General features: G+C 36.1%; 1 protein-coding gene across 2 annotated transcripts; it reads right to left on the bottom strand.

Annotated features, from left to right (window-relative positions):
• Nucleotides 1–2,850: 2,850 nt before the first annotated feature.
• Nucleotides 2,851–22,667, bottom strand: LOC18444125 (Haloacid dehalogenase-like hydrolase (HAD) superfamily protein). 2 transcript variants are annotated; one of them, XR_016059909.1, is made up of 6 exons: nucleotides 22,189–22,667; nucleotides 20,669–20,711; nucleotides 15,629–15,726; nucleotides 14,488–14,548; nucleotides 4,130–4,264; nucleotides 2,851–3,197 (listed from the first exon to the last, which is right to left on the bottom strand). XR_016059909.1 is itself a non-coding variant. In XM_006854303.4 (5 exons), the coding sequence occupies exons 1-5, from the start codon at nucleotides 22,532–22,534 to the stop codon at nucleotides 3,030–3,032; spliced, it is 753 nt and encodes a 250-aa protein (XP_006854365.2). In that variant the 5' UTR covers nucleotides 22,535–22,667; the 3' UTR covers nucleotides 2,851–3,029. The 2 variants fall into 2 exon arrangements, 1 of the variants encoding a protein (XP_006854365.2); XM_006854303.4 differs by lacking the exon at nucleotides 15,629–15,726.

Here is a 22,667-nt window from a genome sequence, read left to right on the forward strand (position 1 = left end):
CTGTAAATTGTGGTTGGCCTTGATGGCACATAGACGTCAAAAATGCCTTCCTCCATGGAGACCTTGAGGAAGAAGTGTATATGAATCTTCCTCCAGGTCATCCTAAAGGAGGAAATCTTGAACTTACCCGTAGACTTAAAAGACTTTATATGGACTCAAACAATCTCCAAGAGAGTGGTATGCAAAGCTGAGTACTGCTCTATTAAGTATAGGGTTTAAAATTGGCTCTACCAACTCTTCCTTATTCAGGAAGAATGGAAAAAATGGAATAGTTGTTGTCCATGTGTATGTTGATAATATTGTAATAACTGGTAATGACAAAGAAGGAATCTCAAAGCTAAAAGGATACTTTCAAAGCAAATTTGATATTAAAGATTTAAGACAACTCAAGTACTTTCTTGGAATTGAGGTTGCATAGTCCAAAAAGGGAATTTTTATATTTCAAAGAAAGGATGTTTTCGATCTCTTAAAAGATATTGGTAAACTTGGGGTCAAACATCTTGATATTCCAGTCAACTTGAATAATAAACTTACTTCTGATGAAGTGGAGACTCTTGAAAATATTGATAGATTTCAAAGAATTGTTGGGAAACTAATCTATTTGACTATTACTAGGCCAGATATTGCTTATGCTGTTAGCCTAGTTAGTCAATTTATGCATGCCCCACGAACTAATCATCTGCTTGTTGTTTAAAGAATCCTTCAGTATCTAAAATCGTGCTCTGGAAGATGAATTTGGCTAAAATGTAACAATCGCATTGATATTGTTGGATATTCTGATTCCGATTGTGTTGGATGCCCGAATGATCGAATGTCTACCACTGGGTTCAGTGCAATGGTGGGTGGAAACTTTGTTACTTGGAAAAGTAAAAAGCAATATGTGGTCGCCAGATCAAGCGCAGAAACCGAATATAGAGCCATGGCTGCTACTGCAAGTGAACTTGTTTGGTTGAAATTTCTCATTCAGAATCTTGGATTTCAAGTGAAACTGCCAATAAAAATGTTTTGTGACAATCAGGCTGCCATTCATATTGCTGCAAATACTGTATTTCATGAAAGGACTAAACACATTGAGGTAGACCGCCACTTTGTCCGAGATAAGGTTCAAACTGGAATTATCAACACTCCATTTGTTCGAAGTGAAGACCAGTTAGCAGATATTTTTCCCAAGGCAATTTCAAAGACTAATTTTTTACAAGCTTTGAGCAAGTTGGGCTCAATTGATATTTAGGCTCCAATTGAAGGATTCAAGGTCAATGTCATGCTGTAGCCGTGGATTTTCCTTTATCATCACCTAATTTCTTGCCGTTGTTTCCCATGACGTATTATTTGTCGCTATTCTTTTGGGATTACAAGATCCTATTAATTTGGGTAGTTTCCTCTCGACTTACTCTTTGGTTTTGTGTATATATAGCCTCGTAAAGCTTCTTGTTCTTGTGGATGTAGACAAATATAGCCTTGTAAAGTTTCTTGTGGATTTGGTTTTGTGTATATATCGCCTTGTAAAGCTTTTGTGGATGTAAACAAATATTGCCGAACCACGTTAAACTTTATGTGTTCCGTCTTTCTCTTGCTCCAATCCATTTACTAAAGTTATCCTTCAAACTAGTGATAAGTTATTAATAAGTTTAAAATTTGGATGTCCAATCCATTTACTAAGGTTATCCTTAAAAACTCATCAGCCAAAATAACTTTATTCTTGTCATTTTCCATTAATTTGTGCACTAAGTGAGAGCAGAAGTTATCAGCCACTAATAACCTTAGTTTTGTCATTTTCGATTAATTTGTGTACTAAGCGAGAACCAAAGAAACTAGCTCTATCCATCAAAAAAAAATTGTAATAGAGAAGGAGGCTTTGATGTTGACTAGGTTGAAGCCATATCTGCACCATCGGAAGCCATTCCTACAGTTGTTGTGAGAGAAAGAAGATTTTTTGGTTTGCGGTGATCAGGAGCGACGATCAACAGTTGTAGAGAGAACACTGATGGTTGTTGATAGAGAAAGTTGAGACTTTCAGTTTTACTACGATGGGAAAGTTCAGATTTTTGGTTTCCTGTCATGGGAAGCAAAGCTATTGAAGATCAGAGAGAGTGAGTGCGTTTTTTATTTGGATTACTTTTACCGAGCGCTGGAGACAATTGTAGAGAGAGAAATGTCGGACTTCTTTAGTTTGGAAAACACGGGTAGAGAGAGAGTGAGAGACACGGGCAGTGAGAGAGTTGAGGAGATACGGGTTTGGGAAGAATCAGGTAGAAAGATAAATGAAAATTTTTTGAAAACTCACATGAAGAGAGAGGATGTAAATTTAGAAATTACATGTTAAAAAATAAGAGTTGGAGACGGAAGTCGTACAGAACAAGGAAGTGGGAAAGGGGGTAGGTTGTGTGGGCGGCGACATGTCTAATTCTTGGGCGGTTTTTTACTAAATGAAGTTTAAATTCACATCTTAAAATTATCTTATAAGAATTCCACTCCAAGAGTTTTTTTTTTTGTTGGGCAATTTACTCCAAGAGTTACTACCATCAAGTCCTCTCTTTCTCCAGTGGCAGTCTTATTTAGGGACTCAACATCATTTTTTGGGTTTTTGTTTTTTAAAATTATTCATTTTAGGGTTATTCTCAAACTTTCATATCCAACAAGTGGTCCATTGGTGCTTTTCCCCAAGGGACTAAGTGTACAATTTGCTCAAGTAATTTTAGTGTACATTTCTGTCAAGAGTCAAGACAGTGAATTGAGCGTGTTTAGATTTGTGTGTTTTTCAAGTTACTGATCACACTCAGTTCAGTGTAACGCTGCTTCTACCAAATAATTGTGTTCCCCATGCTATTCGGGATTTCCTGTGGACATCGATTTCTTGTGATTCTCAATGCCAACAATAACCATTCTAAATTCTTCTTCCCCCTAGCCAATTTGAACAGAGTAGTCCCATACAGACTTTGTCATAATGGTAACCCAATATTGTGAACAACATAAAATGTAGTTGATTATGAGATAAAGTCTCAGAACTAGGACTATATCAGTGTGATACCTCAAGAATCGGATATCAATTCAAAATTCTCTTCCAAGATTGGGTGTAAATCACGCAGCGATGACACCTTAAAATCAGGCTGTATCTCAGCAAAAGATTCGGGAGAGTCATACTTTCCTTGCTCATCAAGTAAGCAAGTGAATGCTCCCGCACCTTTTCCACAACCCACCTACAAAAATACAGAAAGAGAAATTGAATTAGATACTAGACTCCACCGGTTCAGAGAGAGATATTTGCAATTATATTCAGAATTTTGAACATTTCCAAACACTTCAGGGAATCTCATTCTAAAGAAATGGGAAGGTCAGGTATATACCACTATAAGGGACCATATGCAAAAAGATACAGATCATCGCTCTAGATGTCCGTCTAAGCAGCATAGTTAAGACTAGCACAATTAGCAAGTTTAAGAGAAAGGCAGCGGAGGAAAGAAGTGCAAATATCTAGGAGAGGTAATTAAATGGGGCACTTCAGCCTAAATAAAGGCCTTATCATGAGCAAAACTAATCGATTTCAGAGATCTCAGAATTGCTCAACGAGATTGCTTGAGACCATATAGTTTAGAGAAGAATCAATCCTTCACTGTTAATGAACAATAGCTCCACGGAAAACATTGGAGAGAGAGATAAAATGTAGGCTTAAAAGTGATCACTATCTCCTAAGGGAAGATGCCGGGCCCTAAACATTGTCCAATTGGGATTTGCTGTCTAATAGTGTCTTCCAAGAGCTACTGTGTCTAGGGGCAATCACTCTCTTCTTCATTTTGTTGGGGTGTTTGTTTCTTTTAAGTCTCTCCTAGCATTATTTCCTGGATAGTTTCTCTACACTAGCAATTTGTGTTCAACCATATATGAAAGAATAAACAGAAATAACATTTAAATTATATTTTTCATTCACGCACAAAGATGGACAATAAGGTTCCTCACACCAATTGAAAAGCATTTAAGCATAACTAAGATTACAAAAATGTTTGATTTTGCAACTTAGAAAGTTAACAATGTCATCATCGATTCAAAATGTCTCTGGTTACTTTTTTGTCTAATCTTCCATTTATCACTCATTTATCACATGAACGGTCGAATCGTTAAGAAGGGTACTCACATCGTCACGGAGGCTGTCACCAACCATAATGACTTCATTTGGAGGGATATTCCATTCTGAGCAGATATGTAGCAATGGTGCAGGGTCTGGTTTGTAAGGCCGAAACTCCCTGCTAAGAGCTGGAATGAATTTCATCTGCACAACATTTGAAGACAAGTAACGAATATATTATCATATAGCATTTGAAGACAAGTAACGAATATATTACCATGTAGCAATGCAAAAGGAAGTGAATGTAACAAAAATTTACTGCCTTAACAAGCCTATCCTAAAGTTGCATATTGTTGGTGGTATAAAACCAATGGGCTAGAAATGCAATCTTTTAAAAATTTTCCATTGTATAAACTCAAGGGTTTAAATGTATGAGTATCTCAATACAAAACCATAATACATATATTCTACCCTACAAACATGGTTTATACACAATTGTATAATAAAATTCAACCGTAATAGGTCCCTTACAAATCCCTTACTCAAAAATATAATTATTGCAATACAATATTCAAATATTCACAATGTACATCTCTACAACATATTGCATGACTTGCACTCGCAATTCCTTATTATATCAAAATCATATGATAATTTCATCTTCATTCTTCATCCTCATCATATATCATAATGTCTCATACACATCATACACTAGATCATAATAATTCGATAAGAATTCAATTCGCATAAACAATAATGCATAGCATTAAAGTTCATACCGCAAGATTAAAGAACAATCTCAATATACACACAACATACTCAATTTAACCAATCATGAATCCATTTAATAAATGTAAACACATCAAATTAACATGTAAACATACATGGGGCAACCATGGTTCGAACCCCTTGTGCTCTAGCCACGAAAGGGCCTTTTAAAGACTTAATTTTGTCTCATTGTCTAAAGCACGGGTGATAATAATAACTCAAGGAGATCAATCCAATGGGAAGCAAATGATCACTTTTCTTTCACTTAATGGGGATCAAATCATGAGAAAGACATGTATCAAAATTGCCGTTCAAAGTTAGAGAGAGATACTGTACAAAATAAGGAAGTTATGGTGAAACTACACTATGTGGTCCATAAGGGGCCACACAAACTTTTCAACATTAAAAAAAAAACTCAATGGACTATTTCATACGCTCAAATATGATTAAATAAACCTCTCATCAATTGTATATTCTCAGTAAAAATTTCAAAAAATAAGAAAATCAAGTTGAAACTACTCAAGATCATGGAGTAAGCAAGCTAGTCTACACATACTACGTGTATCGACTACACTATTGCTTTGGGACTCTTCAAATGTCAAGTTTTCAAGACCAAAAATGAATAAAGCTACTGTAAATTAAGAATTACAGCAAGCTTTGATAATGGAAATGAGGTAGGGATTAAAAATATACAAAGAAAAATCAATACCTTAATGAAGCAATAGTATGGGCTTGATCACATAAATGAGGGACTACTCCATGGAAGGGTTTCAAATGAAAGCTCAATGAAGAAGATAGTCTCATGGGTGGCCACATTTTTGTCAAGGGGGCTCTCTCTCTCTTTGAAGTGAATACTCAAGTTAGGGTTATCATTGATTCTATAAGTTTCTTTTATACTTAGATCATACAGATGGATTTGATCTTGATCCTTGATGCTTTAGATCAATGGCACAAAAGAGGCTTTTATCCAAGCCATTCATCCATATCTTATCACCAAGATCAATGGATGAGCTTTTGACACCCTTCACTCCTTAAAACTTAGGTTTATAGTCATTTTATCTTGAAGCTCTTAGCTCCATGTTTTATTTTCCATTAAGTACAAATTCATGTTTACACTTATGTCCATGATTTTTGAATAATTTGTGAGCGACAATAAAATACAAGGATATGGACATAAAAGTAATATGGGACATCCACACATATGAATAAAATATCTTATGGCACCACCAATAAGATTTTAACAATACTAAAGTTTCACATGGGTCAAGCCCATAAGGTAGTGCCACATAAGATATACCCACATGCTACAAAATCATATGTGGAAAATCATATGAATTAAATTAATTTTCAAAACCTATGACTTCACACATGCCAAAACATATGAGAAAAAAAAAACATGTGACTTAAATCAAACTTAAGTCATAACATTATATACCACTTTAAATAACAAGATAACATGTTATAACATAATACCAACAAAAGAATTAATGACAAATAGGTCCCCACATGAATATGACATGAGCATGATGTCATCCACGAGTGGGGACGCACGTGGCATCCCTATAGCCACTTGGGTTCCATGTGGCATCCCCATAGAATGTCCTCGTTTGGTATTTATGTCAAACAAATTTGAAAATCATATTTTTATTGTTAAATAAAATCTGAAAAATTCTCCAAAAATCCCAAAAATTCTCTAAATGATTTCTCAATATTATTACACAATTTCTCATCAATATAAAAAAAATTTCTCATCAATTTTAGATTAATATGGGCCAAAAATAAATGAGATATCTAGACTTATAACACTAGTCGGAGTCTTCCATTGGGCTAACCCGAATGACGTTCTACCGGTGTCTCAAGCCGATTCAATAGACCTATGCTCCACAGTCTATAGCAGGGATACATAATTGGTCATATCAAAATCGTTGAGCCAGAGTTTCCCATCACCGGGGGTTTAATGGATGACTGGTGCACCCTTGTGGTACATGTTCCTACTCAAATACAAGGGTCATCTCAAAGCACATGTGCACTAGCTCTTTTAAGTCAGATAATATTATAGAAGAGTGGCTTCTCCATACGACTGTGGGTACACATGCCATGGAATGGTCTCATGTCAGAATACGGGCTCATGCTCCATGAGCCGACCATTCTATACAGGGCAAATACTCTTTCAAATACTCGAATTCTATTATTCTCGATTGGATTCTTCAAGCCTTGGCTTATCACATCAACTATGAGGCATTCTAATCAATATAGTCCTGAGTGGGAGGTGACCCTCACACCTCCTTGAGAGTTCACACTCTCAAAACGTATACTCTCAATGCCTCAAATACTCAAGGTATATGAATATGGGCCTCGGTGCACCAAGCACCCAGATTCAGTTTCTCAACCTCCCACTGAGCGTAAGACTATTGGCTTTAAAGCCTTGAAAGGCCACATATGACTTACAGAAGGGGATAAGAGTGACTAATTCTCATTGGCAATGGCATCATTAATTCTTATGGCATTATATTACCAAAAATTTAAAGGAAGATTTTGTTTTTCAACACTTTAAAAAAACAACATTATACCAATATAATGAGCATCACACCTCTCCCTCCCAGGCTTTCGATAATGCTGAGGAGGTCGACAGGGATGGGACAATTGGGATGAAGACAGGATGAGAGATATGTACAAAATAATGGCGTTTCAGTATGACGGCCTCAAAGGACCGGCCCACAAATTCCTCACAGCTGACGCGCAAAGCAGGATGCAGCGCTATGGACGTCTCATGGAAGCATCTATGGAGGAGGTCCAACATGTTCGCAGATCCCTTGACGAAAGTGGGAGCTAGAATCCAAGTAGAAGATCAAGCCAAGTCCGACTCCTTTTTTGCTCAGGACCACAGACACATAGCATAACACTTTGTATTTGGGCACCTTCCAGCCCTACTTTATTTTTTGAAACTACATGTACATCTTTGTAATCAAGCGGTTCCAATAAGCCCCTTTTTTGTACATGACAGGCTAACGCATTTTTTACCGAGTCACCCCAAGTGGCCGACATCGGACTCTCATATCCATGTAAACATCTCTCCTCAGTAATACAATGTTAACCTTCTCTCAAAAAAAATGGGCATCACACACATTTCTAATAATCAAGAGAGTATTTAAAATAAACAACATTCTTATTTTGAAATAATGGGCCACGACGATTACTGTAATGACAACTGTTAGCTCACGATCAACAATCAAATTCAATACCACTTAAAATCCACAAAGGCAATGAATTTGCTAAATAAAGAATGTTTGACTTCGAGAAAATAATGGCTAGCAATCTTCCAGAAAGCACAAAGTGAGATTCATATCGAAGATTCTGTCAGTGAGATTCATACCACAGAGACCCACAAAATGCAATTTGATAAGCCAACAACTGCTACCAACTAAGAGAATGTGTTATCTAAACAACAACATTAACAAAATGGCCAAGGAATGAAGAATAGCCGTCGAATGGCTGAGGAATTAACTGGGTAAGGATCCAAACAATCACTTTTATCCCTACATATTAGGAATATTAATCCAAATGTAATTACTAACTTGAAGTATATGTTTATAAGTAAATAAAGAAAAAATTGAAATAGCATCCTGCCTGGCTTTCAATTTTACAAGGCAATAAGGAAAAAAAACGTAATCTGTAATAAACCATGGGTTCGACAGATAGATCGATTTAAAAAGGCTTGTTATAGTCTGGCAGATCTTTTTTTTTTTATCCTTTTTTTTCTTTTTTAAGATTAAGATGTTATTTGCCATATGTGATAGGTTTACAACAGGTCGATCAGGTCGGAAAGGCTTGCCATAGACCTAGTTGCTAATGAATAATGTGAGGCAGATCAAAAGTTGGATAATTCAAAAGTTCTATTTTTTTTTTTTTTATTTTCATAGATTCAAGATGATCGCGTTCGAATATTTGGAGTGAACAGATTGGGACCAGAGAAGCATTAGCAAGAAATTATCGTATTTTTTCTTTCTAGCAAATCTCTTCTTTTCTTTTATAAGTTGTTTTTTTTTTTTTGTGTGATAAAAGTCCCTTTTTTTGTATGAGTTGTTTTTGTTGAAAGACTTATCTTTCAGGAAAATAAGTGACTTGTTTTAGTTTTGTGAGGGACACTGAATAGATTATAGGAAATAGAGGAGTAGATAATATGATGTTTTATACTTTATCTTTTGGAGAAGAAAACTACCTTTTTTTCTTTTGGGGGAAAGGGAATCTTTAGGAAGAAAAAAGTTCAGAAGAGCACTCTTAAAAAGGGAGAGAGAGCTTTTCTATTGAGTCTCTCTTTTTTAGGGTGCGTGGTGGAGGTCTTGACTCCCCTCATTTGTGCCCCTTTTCTTGCTATCTCTTCTCAGTCGATTGTTTCTCTCTCTAGAATGCAGTTGTATTGCTGTCGGTGGTCTCAGGTACGTTATTTGGTATCCAAGCTTAATTCTTGTGGGATCATGGTGTTGTTTACAAGGGTGTCATGGCTGGTGGATGTGGTCGACGACACGGCACTAGAAACGAGCCCATCTAGCAAGAACAAGACCTCAAAGACATTGAGAATGAACACTTGAGAAGGCAAGTTGAGGAGTTAATCCCAATGCTTGGTTCAAAAACTAGTTCGACACGATGATAATGGTAGTGAGTCGGAAGCTACTATCGAGAACATGTTCTAGGTACACTCTCCGCATCGGGAGCCTCGTGTTTTAGAGAGTAGACTGTGGGATTTCAACATTAAAGTTGGTCTACTTGAGTTTGAAGGAGAAGAAAAAAGATCAAATCTTCAATTGAATTCAATATTCTTTGAATCAGTGGATGGTCATGTCTTTGACAGTGATCCTATTTTTGATAAAGAACCAAGTGATCTTATCTTTAATGGTCATCCTATTTTTGATGAACTATTGGATGAAGATGAAGAACTTGGAATTCCTATCTATGATGAAGAACAAGTTATAGGTGATGGTGGCAATAATAGCAATGATGCAAATAGTGATGGTGAAGAGGTAAAAGAGGCAATTGGGGGCAACAACTGTAAAGTGCTTTCTCTCACTAGTGGTGATAACTCTTCCTATTTTCAATTTGAAGATCCCACCCCACAATTGCACACTATAATAGTTGGTTGTGCCAATAGTTGGTTGTGCCAAAACCTTCAGTAATTGGTTTGTGGATATTCAATCAGACCCATAACCCAGGCCCCAGGATCAAGCCCTAATGTCAATGCGCACTATTCGAATTGAGAGAGACTTCGTGTTTAGAGCAAGAATCGTATTAACTCATTCAAAACCCGATGGCGAGTTTTCTTGAACCAAGGGAGAATGGAGCAGATCAAGAGATGGATCCAATTTTTTTTTTTTTTTATTTCATGGATTTGGGATGATCACATTAGAACAATTGGAGTGAGCAAACCAAGACCAGAAGAAGAAGCATTAGCAAGAAATTATGGTATTCTTTCTTTCTAGTAAATCTTTATTTTTTCAAGTTGCGTTTTTTGGTGATAAGTGAGTTGTTTTATTTTTCTGAGGGACGTAGAATAGATATAGCAAATAGAGGAGTGGATAATAGGAAGTTTTATAGTATATATTTCAGAGAAGGGAAGTGCCTTTTTTTTGGGTTGGGATGGGCGGGAAGGGGAAGGAAGGAATCTATAGGAAGGAAAAAGGTTTAGAAGAGGTCTCTTCAAAGGGGAGGTGGCTGTGTTAGGAGTTTTTTTTAGTGAATAGAAAAACAAAGTTAACGTGCAAAGAGAGAGAGAGAGAGAGAGAGAGAGAGAGAGAGAGAGAGAGAGAGCTTTTTCTCTTGATTTTCTCTTTTTTTTGGTGTGTGTTGGAGGTCTTGACTCCCCTCGGTTGTGCCATTTTTCTTGCAATCTCTTATCAATTGATTACTTCTCAATCTAGAATGCAGCTGTATTGCTTGTTGTTGGCTGCCGGTGATCTCAGCTTTGCTATATTGCTTTGCTTGTTCTAGACAAAGAAAAACCACACAAAGGATATAATGTGAATACTCAGCATAAAAGTCAATGTGGACTGTCAGAAGTTGACTGACGAAAACTTTTAAGGGAAAGGCACTGTTCTTATATCAGAGAACCTTCCATGCTATTTTTGTAAGAATACCTGTAAGTACATGATTACTTTTCTATTCCTAAAGAAGTTGTCTAACCATTTTGAAATGCTAAAAAGGGATCTTTCGTTGAAAGTACAAATTGAACCCTGGTGACAAAGGTTCAGGATATCCGCTTAATTCAGTGAGAAGTGATGCACAAGCTGAGACAGAAGGTCCTGCGTACTGATTGGTCAATAAAGCATTACTATCGAAATGACTTTGGACAATAGGTCCCCAAAATAAATAAAAAAATTCAGAACTATTTTTTAGAAATTACAAATGCTCGCTTTTAACAAATGACTTTAATAGGGATCAAATATGAACTACATAGGTCTCGGTGCGCTTTGCTTTGTGAAATCTATCCTAGGTTCCATTTGAAGGCCTCATTTATACATATCATCCCCAAAAGAGTTACAGTATCTCATCACTTTTTCCTCTACATCCACTGATAATCGGCCCTTTGTCTTCTATTCAAGAACCTCTCTCTCTCTCTCCAAAGGCAATGTCTACTTATTCATATCCCAATCTCTTTGCATCCTGTCCAGAAGTCAGCCCCATTCTGGGTTTTAACACACTAAATTGAGGAAGGATGATGGTATCCTAGAAACTATGCCACTCATCAGCAAGTCAATCAAACTCTTCAAATGTTCCATCTTATATAATTGTTTCTATCTCCTGGGACTCTTCAAAATGCCACAGCATGAGACTCAAATGCATTATGATGGTCTCTATGGCAAAGAATGGCGATTAGAAATCAACCAAATCAGGACCTTTGGTATATTGTAAGTAATATTCTGCTTTTACCATACTTCTGATTTCTAGAAGACTACAGCTTAACAATAATGCCATACTATTTCAGAACTAGAAGCACAAAAAACCACAAATTAGAACTGCAAGGGGACTTAGATTCAAGTAGGCCTTTAGTCTTCCATGATGAAGTACTGCAATGAGGAATAGATCCAAGCCTAGAAAAGAACAAGCAAAACTCAGGAAAAGTTTCCACTAAGAAAAAGAAACAAAAGGACCTATTTAATCTATACATCTATGGTTTTTGGTGTATGTCGACACATCAAGGGTATGATGCTCATGTCTAACAATTTAGAAATTTAGATACCTCTAATTAACCTTTCTTGTTGAAATGTCATTATACTATTTTAATGTCATCTAAAATCTCAACTACCCTTTACTTAAAAGATATATGTGTCATGTCTAAAAGACCTTCCGACACTTGAATGTGTGACGAACACTTAGACATACATATCCGTGTCTTTGTAGCATAGAAAAAATAAACTTTTGTTCTTTCATTGTTTTATTGTACAGGTATATATGTATATATGGATGCATGCATACAAGCACAAGCATGCATACAAGCACAAGCATGCATTCATGCATATATCTTGTATGTCTACATAATTGTTTATGTGTTTGTATACAATTAAATCTTTATGCATGCATCAATAAACATGCACGTGCTAAAGCCTGTCTGGATGCAGTGATATGCCACCCACAAGTCAGGCTTGTTGGCTACAAAGGCTATACACCTTTTTCTATGAAATGACATTCATCACGGATACGTGCCTTAATTCAATGAACACTTGATATGGCAGCAGTCAGAATTTTGGCAACAGGCAGCATGTACAAGCCCATTTCACTTATGCATAGCATAGGGCCCACGCGCACACACATACGCACACGACGGGAAAAAAAAAGGAGTTCACAATCACCCCTATCCATTAGGATGTGAAATCCGGTGGTTAGTGGTGGGTCATAAAGTTTGAGAAAACTCCTTGGACATTGATCCCGGTCAATGGCACACTCCCGTTGTCCGATTTGCATCTGACAGCTAAGGGTGATTATGAACTTATTTAAGAGGTACATGTTCTTATTATACTTTCTACTTACATTTATATCAATATTTATGCATGTATATTACACATGCAAGAACTGTATGATTCCCTCAACAGGACAATGCAATCCATAATAAAACTTTATCGATAGCTAAGAATCATATACACAGCAATTTGTAGAACTTTCATGGCCTGAAATTCAAAGAGACATCTGAACTGTAGAAGTTTAATGTCATCAACCAAAAACCCTGAAGAACTTTGCAACTTGGTCGGCGAGGTTTGATTGACCTGAAGCTCGATGAGCCACAAAAAATGCACAAAAGTTCATACAATCTATACAGTCACATGTGTGAAATATATGTTTATACGTGAGACTTTTGATGCATAGAAGAAACTTTAAAATAAACAAATCTCAAACACAAAAGGCCTGAAGCATTCTTGACATCAGTTTTTGTCAGATTAGTCCCACAATTGAGGTAGAAAACTGTAAATGATGGTTCCAAAAGAAAATGTTTCCATGAGCATCTTCTAATACCACGTAAAATAATTGGAACTTGGAAGATGTTTCGAAATCGTGTTGACTATTTTTTCTGTTCAAGTATTCATATTTTCGCATTATTGAGAAAGAACTTTGTAGCATATTACAAACACAAAGACATGAAATTACAAACCCAGCGATTCCAGTAACTAACAATAATGGATGAAGAGGTTCTCAATCCACAGGTTACATATACAAAATTACAAATGCATAATCCATGCACATGCACACATACACGTGTACATGCACACAAACAAACACATAGATATTAATAATATTAACATGGAGAAGCAAAGAGAGATATCAAAAAAAAAAAGACCAAGAGTTCATGAGATAATCCACATACACAAAAACATAAACACATACATGTTAGCAATATCAACACGGACAAGCAAAATGAACTATTAAAACAAAAAGCATAAAAAAAGGAAAGAAAACATGGCCAAGAAAGAGTTCAATAGATTTTCCATAGACACATTCAAAATATCAACATGGACAAGCATAGAGACTTAACAAGCAAAAAGGTCAAGCAAAGAGTACATAAAGGTCAACCATGGGAGAAGCCAAGGATGTACATAAAGATCAACCATGGGAGAAGCCAAGGATGTACATAAAGATCAACCATGGGAGAAGCCAAGGATGTACATAAAGATCAACCATGGGAGAAGCCAAGGATAGAGAACGATCCCTGTTTGTTGAGGAATAGTGGGATGAATCCAAATGTTAGACCTTCGGAGGACCGCTTATCACCACTCCGGGCCCCCTGAAACTCAATCGTTACAGAAGCTCAAAATGTGTCTCGAGCCCTCCAAGGTCGAGCATACCAATGTTTGGATGCATCATATATGAATATTGTTTTGTTGTTTAATGGGGACAGAGTACTTTTGCTGGAACAAGGTTTTCTTGATTGATGTTTGTACTTATATTGGGTGGCTTTTAATCCTGTAGAATCAGAACCAATCACATGCACAACTGAGTTTTAAAACTCCATCTAACGATACCATTCACTCGAGTTTTCCGTGATGTTAAATAACACTTTTAATGATAAAAGTCTGTTAATATATGTCGGTTATTGATACATAATTATTGATTTTGAGCAACATATCAATAGTTTGCACGTTAGCACGTTTTTATCTTGAGTCTGACCTAGGGCTTACCCCAAAGCGGATGTGAAACAAATCCACAGATTCCTTAACATTGCGAGTGACCAAACCCCTTCTGCAAAAGAAAAAAAATCAGAGTCACAACTTCAGCCATAAGACATATCAGTAGCTCCAGAGCTGATAAGAGGTTAGCAACAATCTTTATTGGATCATCATTGTACCAAACCAGGGAATTGAATGGTTAAATATTTTAACTCTTGAATCCCTCCCTAATAGAAGACCCTGGCAAAAGCTATTTTAAGCTACAAAAATATGCCATATTTGAGAAAGTTGAAAGCCATGAATAAAGACTAAGTCATTACTTTCAATCCAACAATCGCTGTCCATGATACAAGGCAGGAGAAAATGCAGTATAACATAGTCAAAGTATTTTTGTGAATGGATGGTTCAAGAAGCCTGTTTTCACTAAATGGTTTGACCATACTCGAGCATTTCCACTGCAAAAAGCTTGATAGCAGTTGCTCAGGAAATTTAGAATAAAATTAACAAGTGTGTTTGGATAAGTACTGAAGCAGTTCCAAATTCTGAATTTGGAACTGGGATTCAGAGTGAAGAGGGACAAAGCAACATAAGGATTCACAAAGTAAAGCGCGAGCCAAACCTAAGCCCAAGATAGTTATTACATAGACTTTAAAACCTAATTCAAGTAGAGTTCAATGTATTATTTCAGCTCCATAAGTTACTAGGCTGCATGCTTATAGAAGTAAAGCATATTGGTGCGACTCACCGACCGATTAATGCGACATGTGTTTGTATTTAAGATATGACTCACCAACCGATTAATGCGACATGTGTTCACCCATTGCACATAACCAAGGTCTATTTTAGTTAATATAAAAGACTAGGTGAAAGGAGCTCCAGGAGCACTTATGTATCATATTTCATTTACATCAAACTTTTTTCTTACAAGATTGGACACCCTTGATTAGGGTTGGAATAGGTGCAGACCCAGTGCAAATAAAGAACAGACACAAAACCTTAGATTCTATAAAACATTTATTTCCCTTGCATAATGGATGCAAGGAAGCATGTCTTGGCTGCCCACAATGGAGCGCTAACTAGTGTACGAACAGCTAGTGGAAAGACGAGCGAGTTTTCAACGACAATAGGTCTATATCAGGGGTTAGCATTGTACCTCTTAGCCTTAATTATGGACGACTTAACTGGGCACCTACAAGATGAGGTACTGTGGTGCATATTGTTCGCAGATGGCATAGTTTTGATTGATGAGACCTGAAACAACATCAACACAAAGTTAGAACTTTGGAGGGATACTCTAGCATCTAAAGGTTTTTAAAATTAACCAGACTAAGATATAGTACATGGAATGCAAGTTTAGTAATGATAGAAGTAAAGATGAGGAAGCAGTTAAGATTGACAGTTACGAAATACCAAAAAGAGCGTACTTTCAATATCTTGGTTCGATAATCCAGGAAAATGAAGACAATGGGGAAGATGTTGAATATAGAATTAGAGCTGGGTGGGCGAAGTGGAGATGTGCAACTAAAATTTTATGTGATCGCCGCATACCAACGAATATGAAGTGCAAGTTCTATAGGACAGCAGTGAAACCAGCTTTGCCCTATAGGGCAAAATGTTGGGCGGTCAAAAAACAATATACTCATAGAATGAGTGTAGCGGACATGAGGCTTTTGAGATGGATGAGTAACAAGACAAGAAGGGATCGAATTTGAAATGAATACATTGGGAAAATTTTAGGTGTGGCACCAATGGGCGATAAGATGAGAGAGAGTAGAGTTAGATGGCCTGGTCATGTGTGGTGCAGACCCAGCACAACACGTGTTAGAAGGTGCGAGTTAGTTCAAGTAGAAGGCTCAAAATGGATAAGGGGTAGGCCCAAAAGGACACGGTTGGAAGTAGTGAGAAAAGATATAGGGACTTATGGCCTCATTGAGGGTCTGACCCTTAATAAAGCAGAATGGTGGAACAGGATTCGTTTAGCCAACCCAATTAGTTAGGAAAAGGCTTTGAAGATGATGATGATTCATCTAAAACCAATTCAGTTATATCGCTTGCTCTCATAAACATCAAGAAGGATAATCATCAACTGTGTTGAGGCATTTCCAGACTCAAAAAGTCGAGAAATTAGTGGATTTGAAGGTTATCTGCCTGACCAGTTGTCAGGAGGCTAGAGCTAGTGATTAGTTTCTTCATTCATCACTCAAAGATGATGAGGTTTTGTGCCCTGATCCTTCCATAGAGTCATAGAACAGTCGAATATGAATAAAATGTTATAGATATCAATCAATAAATCTTCAAAATGATAAAGATTAAAGAATGAACCCATTCAAACTCTTGTGTGCCCATACGCAGAAGTTTGCTGCAACTTGAGGATTTCTTCTTCAAATCACGTTTAAATTGATGTTTACCAACCTTGATTCTTTGTTAGAAATGTAGAACATGTCAAGAATAACATCTCCACAAAACTTCGTGAACTTCGTGAACTTCGTGAGAGAACTCCACAAGATCAGAGAAAACTTAATATGAAATTAGTTAGGCAGTCAGGCAGATAAACAGTTCTTGATCACTTGTCATTGGGCATGAATAGTGTTTCCTGATTTAATTGGCAGACAATATTGCCCTTGATGAACGAAAACTGTAAAGTAGGTAAAACACCATCCAAACTCTATGAAATTTGGACAAATATACTTATCATTGAAACCTAGAAAGTTTCAATCCATTTTTAGGGTCCTTCATAGATTTTACAAGTGACAGGGAGTCAGGCATTCTGACTGCAAATAAAGCTCGAAAGAGGGTTAAATGATGCCCAACCTTTATAAAAACTTGAGAAATAGGCTTCTAACACCTTGAACTTAAGATCCATAAAGTTTTATTGCGATCCAGAATTATTTGATAGAATTGCAGATTTCAGACCAGCAGTCATATGAAATAGCAACGAACTGTAACCTCATGGATAAGTAAAATAGGATCCATATATCATGAATTTTGGATAGAAGATTCATGATGCTTTTTATTAAGTTTTTTTCATTGTTCCAGACCATTCTGACATCTGAAGGTTCTAAGATTGACCATTGGTCAGGTATTTACAGTTATAGTCGTTGAAACGCCTGTGGTTCTGAATCATTTCAAGGATTGGAATCACGTAATCAGGGGTGGTCAGATGATTCCTATAGTTGGTATTGCGCTCTGATCCAATAGAAATCGAGATTTGTACCTTGTTGGAATTGTGGTCTCATCAACTTGGAATCAAGATTACCAACTTAGGGGAATCGCAAATGAAACCACTTGGAACCAAGCCATAAATTATCAAGAAACAAGTTCCAAAAGGAAAAGATTTAATGTTTTAGATTATTTATAAGCAAGAATCCCTTACTATTGGACTTGTATAGAAAGTACGCTTCCCCAAGGCTCCCGCATTATTGGAATCGAGGCCTTTGAACACCCTTCCCTAAGGAGTCGATGTATTAAGTGCACTTTATCACACTTCTCCACAAGTATTGGAAACAAGGTCGAGCACCCTTAACTAAGTACTTTTTTGGAGTTTTTAGATTTAATAAAGAAAATAAAATCACTTTATTTAGTAATAATGTATTCTAAAAAAAGACATTTATTACAAAATCTCAAAATCTAGGAATGATGTAAACCAGAGCTTGTCAACACCCATAGGGCTTTTAGATACCTATAATATATTAATTATTAATAGATTTTAAATAACAAAAATATTCAAATAATGTTTAAAAATTCCAAGCATTCAATAAGTTTTGGCAATCATTTAGATGTGTAGATCTAGATTCCAAATATTTTTTATTGCTATTCCTAAAAATTGGAAGTTAGATCTCATATGGGCTGAATCATGGTCTTGTGCACCTATGAATCTCAAAATTTGGTGAGCTGGAGTCTAGATTCCAAGGACATCGGAACGAAATTCAAATAAGGTCAGTCATGATTCCTAACTTCCAAGAATCGGGTTCTATGGCGATTTCTTCAAGGAAACACAAAATCACTGAAATCACTGCCTAGGGTGGATGATTCCGGTTATTATATTTCCAACCATGTCTGAAGGCAGTAAGCCTGAAAATGAGTAATATATTGTCCATCCTTATAGAATTTGGACCACAAGCTTATCATGCCTCTGTTAACCACCCATCCGAGTTTCACACAAATCCAACCTCAAGAAAGTCAGATCAGGCTTAAAGACCACGACTGCACGCTGGTGCATCTTTCCTTCAAACCATATCTAGATTATGTCCTAGATTTTACAATAATTCTTGGTCTCAGCATCATAGACATGCTCTGACCTGGTTCAGCTCTTCTTCGAATTTAGACTGCTCTAAAACACACCTAGACAAAAACATGAGCACATAAATTATAAAATATCAGGAACCATAAATAACTTTAAAACAAAGACATATAATATCCGGAAAAGATATCTTGTATCGCAAGATTAGTATAAATTGTAAAAGAGAAAAACATTAAAATTAAAATAATTAACAAAAACTACACTATGCCAATCTTTGGATCTAGGATTAGAAAATTATTAGGAACAGAAAGATGGTATATTGTCAGGTTAACATGTTCAAAAAAAAAAAAAAAGATGGTATATCATCCGTGTCATTCCCCTTATCCTCTTCACTAGGGCATCAGGTGTCCAAACTGATCCGTATTCTTCAATAATTGAAAAATCACCAATCAAACTCAGAATTGCCTGAGTAGGATCAGGATCGTCAGCAAGGCAGTTCCAGTCCTGGGAACGCAAAAATCACCCCAATTCTTTGTTTTTTATCGTTATTTTCTAAGTTTTTTGTTGAATACAGCCCTATCCAGCTTGAGAATCACCCGAATTAGATGGAACAAATCAGAGAGGACCCGCTGGCAAGTTCAGGCCCGCTTCCGACTTTTGAAACATTGCCCAATACCACAAGGCCTAGGCAATTAATTCTGAACACTTATTGTTGCCCTAGGTTGTAGAGAAGTAATGGTGTCTCAGCAACAAAGAAAGGATAAGTATTTGCGATGGAAGTAGATCTTATGAACAGGAGGATGTGGATTAAGGAGTCCTGGGAGCATCCATGTAATGGAGTTAAACTCTATGTAAATTTCAAGTCCTAAAAAAGTTAACCGAGAGGGTGAAAAATAATAGGAACTCCGCAAAGTATGTCTAAATCTTACATCATGGCTCTTATTTTAGCTCTTTAGACTTTGAAATCTCGAGTTCTCTTGTTTGTGCGACATATTGTAATCATAACCATTTCCTCAATAAACACATAAGGGAAACATCGGAACACTTTCTGTGGCATCTAGTGCATACTAACAAATATAACAAGAAAATTAGCCTTGAGTTCTTGACTCATTGTTTTTCTAGAGAGAGTTTGGCAGGGAGTAGCGAAATGTCAAAAGAAACCCAAACAAACAAATTCATGTGCATATTTATGAAAATAAATGAACCAATAATCTTCATAACAGAAAATGCTAGAACCGTTGTAGTAACAATCTGGAAGAAAATGGGACAATATCAGCACTATCCAATATCACAATACCATTTTCTATGCAATTCAAAGATTGATGCTACTGCGATACAATAATAGTTGAAGACAGGGTAACTGCAGGGATTTCTAGTAAAAACTTTGCACGCAGAATTTGGGATCAATAGAAACTTAAGCATGAATAATGAGCAAGAGTGAAATCAGTTATCAGAAGGATTCAGACATCCAGATATGTTATCACTTGATCATCAAAGATTTCTGCCCAGATAATGTTATCACTTGATCATCAAAGATTTCTGCATCACAAAGTATTTCCCATTCACAAAAAAGCTAAATCCTACAGAAGAAAAATCATTACACATATTCAACAATTAAACAGAAGAAAAATCATTCCAGATATTCAACAATTAAACAGAAAGTTCATTCAAACGAAAAATTGCATTAGGCAGGAAATGCACAAGGTTTGTCGACACCAGAAGGGCATGCCACAAAATCAGTTTGGTTAAGGCTCAATGACTTAGGGAGGCACTATTTAGGGAAATTAATCAATAAATAATCCAACAAAAAGTCTCCAAGAAATGATTATTGTTGGACTTAGAATATAGTATCTGCACGTGCACTATCTACATAGACGTGTAGATGCATGCAGATATTTATGTATGTAAGCATGAAGCATGCATCTATGTAAACTAAAACAATGATTTAATTACCTAATTTTCTTATCATCAAGAAATTCACAAAGTTCCATTGCACCTGTAACATAAATCGATAACAATATTAGAAATCAACTCAAAAGCTTCACAAGCACACCACAAGGCTAGCAACTGAAAGCACAACTCCTGAAAACATATGCTATCATGCAATACTGCATGCTGTGCAATGAATGGATCAAAACGATCCATATGGCCAAGATTTGCTCATGTGGCACCAACATTTTTACAAAGAAGAGACACAGAAGAGGAGGGTACAAGAAAGTGCTTTAATAATAGATCATACAAATGAACTCCATGTGTTGCATACAAATTCATCAAATATAGCTCTAGAAGTGACGAATGAATATCAAGATAGTTCTAGTTCTCCAAATTATCAAACCTAATTCAAATTAACTTTTTTATATACACCTACATCATAGAACTTCATAGAAATATCTACAAAATCAGAAAAATAAAATGAAATAAATAAAGAAATAATTCAATAGGAGCCATTTGCTGATATTGTTTTCATCATGTTCAAATATTTGTAACCCACGTGATTGGATAGTCACTGACTCACTGTTTCTATATAACAGAAGTTTATGTTTCCTCTCTATCAAGAACACATATATTCTCACTGGTGCTTGTTTTGCCTCATTTTTCAAATAAAAATGTTTGACCCCTGTGATTTCAACTGCACCTAAAGTTAAGCACCAAACTGAAACAATAGCATATAAATACAGGCAAAAATCTTAACCAAGACTAAATACACTATGATGCAGAGGAAAAGAGAGAAAGCAGCAACATCCTCAAAAAAAGCATTGTGTGCTGATTTCCTCTCCTCGAATGCAGCATCATTGTGTGAATGCAGTGTGCTCATATAATAGAAACACCTTTGTCCCCTACCCTGGGAAAACAGTTCTCTTTCTCTACTTTTGGGTAGTATCAATTGTATCAGGTTAAAAATAAGCGTAAAGAAAAAAAAGGTTACATGGGCTTCAAAAGAACAAGAAAAAGAAAAAGAAAAATAAACAAAAGAAAAAAACAAAAAACCCAATTCAAAAAGGGAAAGATGGAAAAAGAAAACCAAAAGTGCATTTACTTCCATGTCTATCTATGCCCCATATGATGAAATGATTGATAACATTCCATAAATTAATATTTAATAAACAAATAAACAATGATTATATATATATATATATATATATATATATATATATATATATATATATATATATATATATATATATATATATATATATATATATATATATATATATATATATATATATATATATATATATTACATGAAAAAAAGAAGCCCATCGCACCCATTTTCATAGAATCAAGAATCAACAATAAAAAACAGATATTATACATCAAAATAAGAAGACCCATCGCACCCATTTCCATAGAATCAAGAATCAACAATAGAAAACTCAATTCAAGTATAATATACACTAAGAGAAGAAGAACCATTGCGCACCCATTTCCATAGAATCAAGAGTCAACAATAAAAAACAGAATTCAAAGCTAACCAGGCATGATTTCAAGCTGTTTGAGCCCTCTCCTCTCAAACTCAGTAATAACTTCATAGGCCTTCTGTTGCTTCTCAGGCTCCCATGTCTCAATGTGATGCAAAATATCGATACTTGTACCCCTAGACCTTGACCTAATACTCTCATACTCATTGCCCAAGACCTCTCTGTACATGGCTCCAAAGTCTATGACAGGAACAGTTAGGGTTCCATCCATGTCAAAGACCACACCCCTCAACTTGGGTTTAACATTTTCTACCAGATGGGCCATGGAGGGGGTAGAAATCGGAGAGGTAGCCATTGATGGACGAAAAAACAAGATTGCAGTCCTTGATAACAAATGCATGATCAACACAAACCCACAAAAGTTTTTATGGTTTGAGAGTGAACAGCTTAGAATTTAAGCTGCTGCTTCTTATGGTTCGAGAGTGAACAGCTTAGAATTTAAGCTGTTTCTCTCTTTCTCTCTACCACTTTCT

This window comes from Amborella trichopoda, chromosome 7 (assembly GCF_054954075.1).
Source record: "Amborella trichopoda isolate Santa Cruz 75 chromosome 7, AtrichopodaSantaCruz75HAP2 v2.0, whole genome shotgun sequence".
Taxonomy (NCBI): Eukaryota; Viridiplantae; Streptophyta; class Magnoliopsida; order Amborellales; family Amborellaceae; genus Amborella; species Amborella trichopoda.